General features: G+C 48.5%; 1 protein-coding gene across 2 annotated transcripts in view; it reads left to right on the forward strand.

Annotated features, from left to right (window-relative positions):
- Pxdn (peroxidasin) overlaps positions 1-7,571 on the forward strand; it is a 75,293-nt gene extending 67,722 nt beyond the window's left edge. For both annotated transcript variants that reach the window (XM_075984172.1, XM_075984171.1), the window contains 4 exons: positions 1,492-1,612; positions 1,875-2,004; positions 4,071-4,184; positions 5,428-7,571. In XM_075984172.1, the coding sequence (XP_075840287.1) occupies positions 1,492-1,612; positions 1,875-2,004; positions 4,071-4,184; positions 5,428-5,547 (485 nt within the window). In that variant the 3' untranslated portion in view covers positions 5,548-7,571. The remainder of the gene's footprint in view (positions 1-1,491; positions 1,613-1,874; positions 2,005-4,070; positions 4,185-5,427) is intronic.
- Positions 7,572-10,800: the final 3,229 nt, after the last annotated feature.

Raw genomic sequence — 10,800 nt, forward strand, 5'->3', positions numbered from 1 at the left:
TCTAAATATTCTCCTCCTTTGCACCAAACTCTTCCTCCTATTGTGCAAGAAGGCCCTGGGTGGAGAACCATTCCTAGGCAGAATGGGGGTTCCAGAGAAGGTTTGGGTTTGGAGCACAGGTCTCCTGTATACACAGAACTTTCCAGGCATTGCTGTGGTTTGGTACATTTGCCTTGTGAACGTGGCTACTTTCATAGCAGCAGCAGTGGGTGTGGGGTTACATTAGTGCCAAGGTGCGTGCAACTGACGCAGGGCAGGCAGAGAAGTGCAGCCTCGCTCTGCTCTGTGCCTGATGGAGAGGTGGAACATCTGGCTAATGCGGTGGCCCTGCATTCCCAGAATGCATGTGTTCTTTTCAGGTCAGAGCCCCTGGGTTTAGCACATTCCCACGAGGCCCACCCTGCTTTGTTGCTGTTCTCAGATGCTCTAGGGTAAGGCTTTGTGATGGAGATTCATCCTTGCCCTCTTCCGGAATATTAAGCCTTGTCTGACCTGGCTTCGGTTTTCAGGAAAGCTTGGAGAAAGAGGTTCCTGCAAAGACGGGGGAGTACAGGGAGTAGACATGGCCGTGCTAAGCTGCTGTGGATCTGGTTCACGTCCCTGGTGCCATTTGAGAAGCTGCATTTTCCACTCCGATTGATGGACAGGGCAAATTTAACCCTCCCAGCTTAACTCGGGTCAGATAATGACGTGTGATATGAAGTTCCAGGTCACTTAGGAACTGTTCTGTGGTCAGAAGCGATGGCTTGATTCAGCTGAAACACTTCCTTCAATTTCCAGCCGTGGACATCAGGATCTAGATACTCTCATCCAGAGGCAGGCAGTCACGTGACCTCTGCTTAATCAATACTCCTTTGCCTTAGTGATGTAGGATGTCCGCTTCAGGAAAAGACTGCCTTTGGGCTTTGTTTTCTTCTGGACCAGGCTATTCTTAAGGGAGAAAGGAGACATAAGATAAGTGTAAAGATGGGTAACTTTAATGAATAATGAAGGCGGGGCTTAGGTGAGAGAGAAGAGGGTTCCTCCCCACCTCTGCAGCTTGGGATGAGGCCTCCAACAGGGCAGGGAAGGACTTGGAAATTACCTGGAGTTGTGGCAGGTTGATTTGGGCTGATCATGAGATCTCAGGGGCGGGGTACCATTTGGCAAGGGCGGGAGGACTTAGCTGGAGCAGACAGACCATGATCAGACAGTGCCCAAAATCTCCCTGTAGGGAGGATACAGTGGTCACTGGGGTGTAGGGTGGTTTGCCCTCAGGGAGACTTGCTGCAGCTCTTAGCAGGTTGAAGTGCTGGACCTGATGCCACAGAGGCCCAACAGACCCACTATTAGCCCCATGAGTGCTTTTAGGCACTGCCTGGAATAACATATGTCCTAACTGAAGGGGGAGGGAGTTAATGTGTGATTAAAATAGCTACTACTTGACAAGATGTAAATTTATCCTGATTAGAATCATCTGTAACTAATTGATCCTTTCTGCTTTTTAACCAGACTGCAGGACCAGGGGGCAGTTTAATGCCTTCTCCTACCATTTCCGTGGCAGACGATCCCTAGAATTTAGCTATGAGGAGGATAAGCCCACCAAGAGAGCAAGGCGCCAGAAGGCACTAAAGTGAGTTTTGGTGGTATCTGGGAGGTGTCCTGGCCGTTGTGGGTCTCCGCAACAGGCTTAGGCTGTTGTTTCTGAGCTCAGTCTAGCCTGGGTTGGCTGAGGCAGAAGTGTCCCCTGAGTACGGGAAGACAAGTCCTGTGTCCTGCCTAACAGTGTTGAGCTGCAGTGCGCTAGGCCAGGCACCCTGCAGAGGGATGGATGCATTATGAATGTTAGCTTAGGCCTGCACACTGACACTCTGAATCTTCTCCTTACCCCTTAGTGTGAAATACGGCAAACATCTTAGTAATGCCACGTCAGCCACCCATGACCCCTTGGAAGGACCGGCAACCAATGATTTAAAGACGCTTATTCTGGAAATGCAGACGGTCATCACAGACCTCAGAAAGCAGGTAAGGCTGGCCTGAGCCACTGCCATCTTCACCATCTTGAACCTTTCACTGGCTCTCCTCTGGCCCAGGGCTTCCCAGAGGCCTTGCATTTCTGGGTGATCATGCAAATGCTGACTTTGCTCTCACCTGCTGGGGACTGGTTGTTTGTGTGGCTTGCTTTCCTCTGGCTTGCTCCTTACTGGGCTGCATAGGATTAATGTCCTCATGTTTCTCTGTGGATTAGTGTGTTAGGTCCTTTTTTTTTTTTTAATTGCTGTGATTAAACACCATGACCAAGAAAGCTTATAGAAGAGTTTCTTGTTAGAGACTGTGGTTGTGGGTGAAGGCAACAGAGGTAGGAAGCTGAGGACTCATATCTTAAACAAACCATGAATCAGAGAGAGGGAAAGTAGCAATGGGGCAGGGCTTTGACACCTCCACTCCATCCCCAGTTATGTCCTTCTTCCAACCATACCTCCTAAGCCTGGCCACCACACCTGGGGCCTTGGTAGTGGACAGTCAATGTCTCTAAATTTGGGGCAGCCTCCCAGGGAATATGGCTGAGAGGATACAACAGGAATGGATACAAAGTTCCAGCAAACTCAGGCATAGCCAGATGGAGAGGGGTAGGAGAAGACAGACTTGAATTCTGCTGGTAAGCCACTTCTTCAGGGAGAGTTTGGAAGAGATGGTGCTGGGATCCTGGCCAGTGATGGCAAACTCACCAAGGCTGAATGGCAGGGTGCCAGGGCTACACACTACAGCCCTGGTAAATTCCTCTCCTGTGTGTAAGAATCTTTGTTCTCCACGGCTCTGTGTTCAATTACCGAAGGCCTTGTTTTAAAGAGAGTGGTGTCTGGGACCTCAGGCTAGACAAAGGAGGTCTGTTCACTTGACAGTAAAGAGCGGAAGTAAGTGCGCGTACCCAGATTATGGGCCAGAGGAGTGTCCTGGTGGTGTGGAGTGTGACCAGGAGGAAGTCTGACATTGGTGCCTGGTTTGTGGGATTCCTGGGTCTGGCTCTGTTCCTATCCCAAGGCTGTTCAGGTTGATAGGCTTAGGGGGAGACTCATCTAACTCAAATTCCTTTCTGGATACAGAAGCCATTTCAGTGATAGCTGCCTCTTCTTGATCCTGGCCCTGCAGGCATAGGGCTCCATCTCTGTGCATTCCAGCACCCAGCCTTTTGTTGTTGTTGTTGTTGTTCTAAAGCACCAGAGTGAGTGTTGCTGGGGACTCCGGGCTCTGGTTGAGAAGTCGAGACCAACCCAAGGAACCCTCAGAATACTGATAGGAACAGGTGTCCTTCAGACCCATGGTTGGTCTGGGTAGACCACAGAGACTTAGTGTCCATGGTGTAATCATTCTCCCTAAAGTCATGAGGACAGGATCTCTTGGCTCAAGGAGCCAGCAGACCTGATAATACAGAATGTCCTTTGTACAGACAACTGGGGAAATTTGGTCCTTGCCTGTTGTCTCTGCACGACCTGTGCTGCTGCCTGTAGCTGATCAATGCTGATAGCCATCCAGATCATAGTCACCTTTGTCCTCAGCTTATCTGGGCTTTGAGTTAACTAAGAGTCAGCCATCGATGCCCAGGTTACTCTCCACTTCCTAAGAATGCTGGTCCATCCTTTAGTTTTCTTCATAGCCTCAAGTAGGAATGTTGAGGGTTAACTAAAATATAAGTTATGTTAGTGCATTATTCCTGCAGAAAAGTTTGCTTTGTTTTGTTTAGAAATGCTGAAGCACATCTTATTGTGGACAGCTCTTTGGCTAACTAAATTCTATTGGCATTTAGACCGTTGAAAGTAGAGTCATCCTAATACCAAGACAGCAGGGTGATCTTAGTACCAAGAGCACAGAGTTTCACAAGGTTCTGTGTTCTGCTTCTGTGTGAACTGGGGACCACGTGCTTAGTAGGTAGGATGGGGAAGCAGGAGAGGCTGGGGTTGAAATGCACGTGGGGAGTAGACTGATTTAAAATGCTGTGGCTCCTATCCCTTGTTATAAAGCGGGAAGCCTCTCCTCAGCTCAGCATGGCTGTTGAGGCTCACTCTGATATCCTGCTCTGTGCCTTGCTGCAGATAACCAGCCTGGAGTCTCGGCTCAGCACCACAGAATGTGTGGATGATGGTGGCGAATCCCACAGCAACAACTCGAAGTGGAAAAAAGACACGTGCACAGTTTGTGAGTGCAAAGTGAGTATGGGATTGGTTCTGTGTTTGTGCCCATGACACCTGGAAAGAGGGTGGTCCAGGTATCAGAGTGAGGTCCTGCTGGCCCTGATCCCTAGCCCTGCTTTCCTCTCAGAAACTGGCGAGAGCACCTGAGAGCATTTGGGTGAACCAACCCAGCTTCTAATGGTGTACGGGAAACATACACGCACTTGGGAACCTGAAAACGCCACCACTCATGACCCTTCTTCCCAGAGCTGGCTGTTCTATTCACCCCTTACCCTCACTGTCTCTGTCCTGGCCTGGCCTGGGATATTAGTTACAGAGAATGCTGAGGGGGGAAGAGGTGACATGTAGGCCAGGGCTCCCCTGTGGCCCTGGCAGGAGGAGACTTAGGATGGAGTGAGAAGACAGGACAGCAGGAATGAGGGCCAATCTAGATCCCCTCTTATTGAGCAAGGGACAGGGTTCATCCTTTTGCCAGAACAGTGCAGGGTCCTCCAAGCACCCCTGGGTTGCCTGGCTAGTGAAGACTAAGCAGGGTGTTGTATGTGAGCAGCGGGCCACTTCCCGCCACTCGGCTAGCTTTACCCGAAATAATTACACGGAAACTGTATTCTTTTAAACACTGCTTGGCCCATTAGTTCCAGCCTCTTATTGGCTAGCTCTTACATATTGATCTAACCCATTTCTAGTAATCTGTGTAGCCCACGAGGTGGCTTACCAGGAAAGATCTTAACCTGCGTCTGTCTGGAGTGGGAGAATCATGGCGACTGCTTGACTCAGCTTCTTTCTCCCAGCATTCTGTTCTGTTTACTCCGCCTATCTAAATTCAACCCTATCAGAGGGCCAAGCAGTTTCTTTATTAATTAACCAATGAAAGCAACCAATAGATACAAGACCCACCTCTATCAGCAGGGGAGGGAGGACTCTTTGCAGAGATGAGCATTTCTCCTGGCTGGATGAAGTGGGAGACTGGGGGTGGGACAGCTCAGTCCTTTGATCCTAAGCCTTACAGTGTAGCGTTAGAAGGCAATGGGAAAAGGAGAAGGTTTGCAATGGGATCCCCCCACCCCAGGGATGCATTTGTAGCTGAAAAACTCAAGTGTTGTCTTCAGTCCCAATTGCAGGAGAGGGGAGCCAAGCACAGAGACTCTTGGTAGGGGGTGAGGGCGAGAAGCATGGGGCACCCTACTTGGGCTGGGGTCATGTGGTTTATGCCCAGGAGAAGAGCCAAGAGTGACAAGGCTATTTCTCTCTCCTTCAGAATGGTCAGGTCACCTGCTTTGTGGAAGCTTGCCCTCCTGCAGCCTGCCCAGAGCCTGTGAAACTGGAAGGTGCTTGCTGTCCCATCTGCCTAGGAAACACTGCAGACGAGAAACCGTAGTGGTCGTGAGCTGAGTGCCTCCATGCTAGTCCACAGAGTCCTTGTGAGCTTATGGCAACGTGGGGAGCTGTGGACCACAGGACGAGTTGGAACCCCAGATCTTTCAGGACCCCCACTGTGTCACCCCTGAAGCAGCCCCCGCTGTGTTTGCAGAAGGAAATTGAGTAGGCAGGAGTTCGGTGCAGGAGTGGTTCCAGTCCTCACTTCATGTTAGACTTCTCAGGTTTTTATTTAAATATTTTTAAATGAAAAAAAATTGGTGCTACTATTAAATCGCACAGTTAAGACATGTAGGTTCCTAAATTGCTTCTGTCTGAGGATGCCACTTCTGTTTAAATGAGGCAGGAGGCCTTTGACATTTTGACGGGCTTCATTTAAGCAGAAACTTTTTTTTAAGGCAAAAAAGGGGAAATGTAGTGGCATTTCAATTGTAGTTTAATAAATAGGAACACAGGAACTCTAGGGCTTCCTCCGGCCACTCCCTCTTGTCTGCTGTCTTCACCCCCTCCTCCAGGGCTCTTCAACGTCTGACCACAATACCAATACAATCCTGCATCTTGAGACCGTGCCAGCCCTTCGACCCAGGACTGGCATCACACTATTATGCCACATTTAAAAATGATCTTGTGTCCACTTGGAACGTGTGTAAATACTGCCTTGCTGGAAACCGAATGTGAAATCCGCTGGTCCCGTGCCACATCCAGTGACCCCAACAGCCCCTTGCATCGGCGGGATGATCTACAGCCACCGCCTGCCATGGTTCTTGACCGTAGTGGAGGGAGAGTTGATTCACTTCTCCCCCTTTCCATGGGTGACAAGCAGGCAGAGCTTGAATGCCTGAGATCACGTTGTATGAATGCTTTAAAGGAAAAAAAAAATCCCTATACCTCATTTTTTTTATTGCATGATGTTTTATAAAATTTTCCCATTTTAGATGTTAGAAAAATTATCTCCACTATGCAAAAGATGTTTTTTTAATTCAGTGGAAAGCAACTATTATACCTCATAGTCTCTTGTTTTTAATTGAACAGAATGATCCATCCTATTCTCACAAGGTTCTGAGGTCTCTCCCCTGAACAAACACTGATGTGCCCAGCACTGTGTGCCAACCATGCGCGTACATCAAGAGGGTCACCTGCCCAAGGTCTAGGCAGGAAGACCTCAAGGACATAGACTAGTCAGTGCCCGTTTGAGAAGGACAAAATGGGTGTCATTATAGGGAGACCATGGCTGGATCGGGTGATGGTCAGCTCCTCACATCCTCTGGCTTGTGTTGAGCAGTAAGGCCGTTTTGGTACAATCTACGTGTGATCCTTATGCTGATATGATTAGCTTCCTAGAGATAGACAGAACCACATGTGTAAGGCTGTTGAGCAAAGACAGCATCCCAGCATGGGCACGTTCACCGTGGATTCACCACGTTGCCTTTCCCTCCTGTTGCTAATGATATTCAGAAGCCAGTGGTCCAGCATGCATGGGCATTTGTGTAATATTAAGTTGAGCTTAGTGATGAGATCTCAGAATAGACTTCCGTGAAGTAGGAGACAGAACCGTGCCATGTGAGATCTGACAGCCGTGTAGTTGTTTAGGCATAGATAAAAGTGGCAGGAGAGCCTACCCTGGGTAGCTGGGATTTCACGTGAGCCCTGGGGTGTCTTGTACCAAGGCATACAAGTGCACGGGGTGCTTAGACATGTGTCAAGAGTCTTTGTTCTCTGATCCTGTAAAGAAAACTGGGTGTGATTTATAGTAATTTCGTCATCCAAACCAAGATGTCTCCAGATCTCCATGTTGATGTTACAGCATCCCTGGCCAGGCAGTGGGCAGTGCCCAGACACCCTTCCCTAGGAGCTGCTGCACTGGGCTTCTGAGATACAAAGCAGTGTACATATTTATTTCCTTTTCTGACTGTTGCCAACAGCCAAATGCCATTTTATGTTCCTTGTATTCAATACATTACCAAAGAGGTGTTCGCACTTTGTAATGGCACCCTTTCAGTTCAAATAAAAGGGCCGCGTTGTCAAGTGGAGAATCTGTTCTTTTTACTTGGAGGCAAACAAGAACGTGCCTGCTGAATGGTGTGGAAGTATGAGGAAGGGATCCTGTCCTACACGGAAAACCAGAGCTATGCTGTGAGCCATAAAAAGAAAAGGATGAGGGGCGTGTGGTTAAGACTTCCTTCTGAGATAAGGAAGGCGCATCAGCCAGGCTGATGTCATGTGGGTTCTGCCCCTGGGCAAGCCACCTGAATTTCCATGTGGACCAGTAGGTTCCTTTTTCAGAAAATGCTTTTGGGCCCTCTGAGGGTACAGAGTGGGTAGCTAACCTCTGTTCTTCACAGAACGGGAACAAAGATCATGCTAGTCCCACGGTACCACCAATGTTGAACGTTTTTCCATGGACTTGTGCTCATGTGTGGCCTTCAGTCTGGCCACTGTGACCTAGATGACAGGTTTGGGAAGGATTCAGCTCTGAAAGAAGCAGAAAATGGACCCTGGTTTTACAGAGCCTGGAGAAGATCGTTACTGTTCATGTGACTTTCATGCAAACGAAGATGCGATGTTAAGGAGGCAAAATTTGTGTATGTTTATGTGTGTGCATGTTCAGAGGTCAGAGAAAGCTGTGTTCTTTGATCACTGCCCACCTTAGTTTTTGAGACAGGGTCTCTGTCATGGAGCGTGGAGCTCACCAGTTAGGCTGAACTCACTGGCCAGCAAGCCCCAGAGACCCTCCTGCTCCTAGCGTTTCACAGTTGCTGAGGATCCGAACTCGAGTTCTCATGCTTACGCGGCAAGCACTCTGAGCTACCTCCCAACACTGAGCATGAAGCCTTTTAAGTGGGCAGATCATTTCAGAAATTGGATGAGAAATTTGAGTGCTTCACGAATGTGACTCGCTGTGGGAGAGGATGCGTGGGATTCTTTGCTGCAGTGTCCTCGGGGGACAGCTTTCCCGCACCTAAACCACAGTCTGACAGACTCTTCACATGAGGTCATGAGCTCAAAACTGACTTTTGCAGCCACAGCGAATCCCATGAAAATCCCAGCTGCTCTTTCTCCCCCCCCAAAGAATGATAGATGTAGCATAACTAGACCTCCCCTCTGCTTAAGCTTTCTGCCAAAACTGATGAGCTACAAGTGACGCAGACAGATCTCAGAAGGCCACCCAGACCCAGCGTCGGCAGAGTCTGTTGTGACCGGCCAGTCAGTCTCAGGTTTTCCTTTAACACCCGGCTGACTGACAGGGACCCCGAGCAAACATTATGTTTTTCCTTCTTCAGTGTGGAGTGTGTTTTGCTTTTTGACTAGAACCATCCCATCATCTATATTCACATCACAGTTATTCTCCTAGTGCGGTGTCTCAAGGGACAAAAGCATCTGCCTCCGAGCCTGACAGCCCAATTCCTGATCCTTGGGAGCTACGTGGTGGAAGGAGAGAATGGACTCCCAAGTCCTCTGTCCTACACTGCCACCCCTCAACACAGACACCAAATCTTATATGTCTAAAAAATTTTAACATCCTAAACCCAGACCAGAGACTTCAGGGGTGGGCAGCAGAAGTGAATTCAGAAGTTTGCAGAAGTACTGTCGTGGCTGGTTTTCTGTTTGGGGAATTTGTTAAAAGCAACTCTGTTACTGTAATGTCTGGCTTTCTTTATTCAGACAAGTGGGACTGCAGAGGAAGGAAGCTGAGGTTAAAACCCCAAAACCTTCTCTTTAGTCTTTCCCCATCATGTCCTAAAAGTCTCTTCAAGTTGATAAAGACCATGAAGCTGTTTCTCCTCTTTGTTCTGAATGTACCCTGTGATCCCCTTGACTGCAGAAAGCCAAGTGGTAGGTACAGCTATGTAACTGGGCTGTGTTGCTGAGGAGAGATGTGGGTTTTGAGCATCTTCATCCCGTTATGGCTGTTTCAAACTAACAATAAATTTATTTGTAGATGTCAGGAGAGGGTAAGTGACAAAAATCGTATTTTATTACTCTTTCTAATGTTGAGCACAAGTACCATAGCAAACTTTATTTTTCAATGTATTTTACATAAAGCCAATTTTATTTATTCTTATTAACCCACAGTTACAAGACCCCCCCACTCGCCAGCCGAGAAATATAACCTCTGACATCATTGTTCCATGTCTTCTAAACCATCTGCTTCTTAGTGTTCTATTGTTTTGTCTGTGCTTAACCAAACCAGGCAGGATACACACATTGAAGAGGAGATGCCTGCAGCTGTTTCAGAAGAGATCCCTGGGAAACATCATGTTTGTGTTCCTTAAAAATGACCACATCAGGAGTCATCTCAGATGAAGCTGCTAGTCATCATTGCTTGTAATGATGCCTCAGAGCTCAGCAGGGGAGGAGGGCATAGGATGTGGTGCCCGTGGCCTCCAAGGGCACTGTGCAGCCTGGCCTTTAGATTTCCACAGAAGTCCCAGGGCTGCTGTCATAGGACTCTGCCTCCTCTACTTCTGCCTTATGGGGCAGAGCTCTCCTGTAAGCCAGGAGTACCCAGACTGAGCCTCAGGCCTCCCTCGCGGGCCTGAAACCAATCCTCTCTTCTTTCCACCAGATTGAGAGAAACAGCACATCCATATTTGAGAAAGGCAGGTTCATTGTGCACCCTATTCAAACTGTGAGTCCGGATAGACTTACAGAGTTTCCTGGGCATGTGTCAGGTGGAAAAGGACAAATCTGTGATCTTGAGCAATGTTGATTATCCCTGTTCTCTTTGAGGACTTAACGGGCGTTGAAGTCAGCCAAATGAAACAAAACAAAACTCTCCCCTGTCTCACTCAGAGCAGCTTATCATTGCCCGAGTCCAACAGAGACCAGTGCTGTTCTTATGAGGCTACACCCTGAATCCAAGCCATTTTCACTTGCCCTGGCCTCCTTCGCCAGTACCGCCTCCATCTTGTGTGACACCTCCTAGAGTCTCCCCAAACTCTAGTCCTAGTTATGCGCCTTGTTATGCCATGTTCAGTTGATATAACTGGGAAGCCTGCTCTTTCCTGAAGGGAAGTGGAGGAGCAGCAGGGAGAAGGGTGGGGAAGAGGGGAGGGAGCAGAGGCTGCAGTTGGAATGTATTGTATGAGAGAATTAAAAAGGGAAAAGACTCTCCACCGACTGCAGCCGCTGGACTTCAAAGCTCAATGCCTTCACTTGAGGGCTGATCTTAGCAGAGACTTTTTTTTCCTCTTTCTGTCATGTCTACAGACTTGAGGTTTGGATAAGTTCCACCTCTGTTAATTGCTATTGG

Source organism: Microtus pennsylvanicus, chromosome 8 (assembly GCF_037038515.1).
Source record: "Microtus pennsylvanicus isolate mMicPen1 chromosome 8, mMicPen1.hap1, whole genome shotgun sequence".
In the NCBI taxonomy this organism is placed as follows: Eukaryota; Metazoa; Chordata; class Mammalia; order Rodentia; family Cricetidae; genus Microtus; species Microtus pennsylvanicus.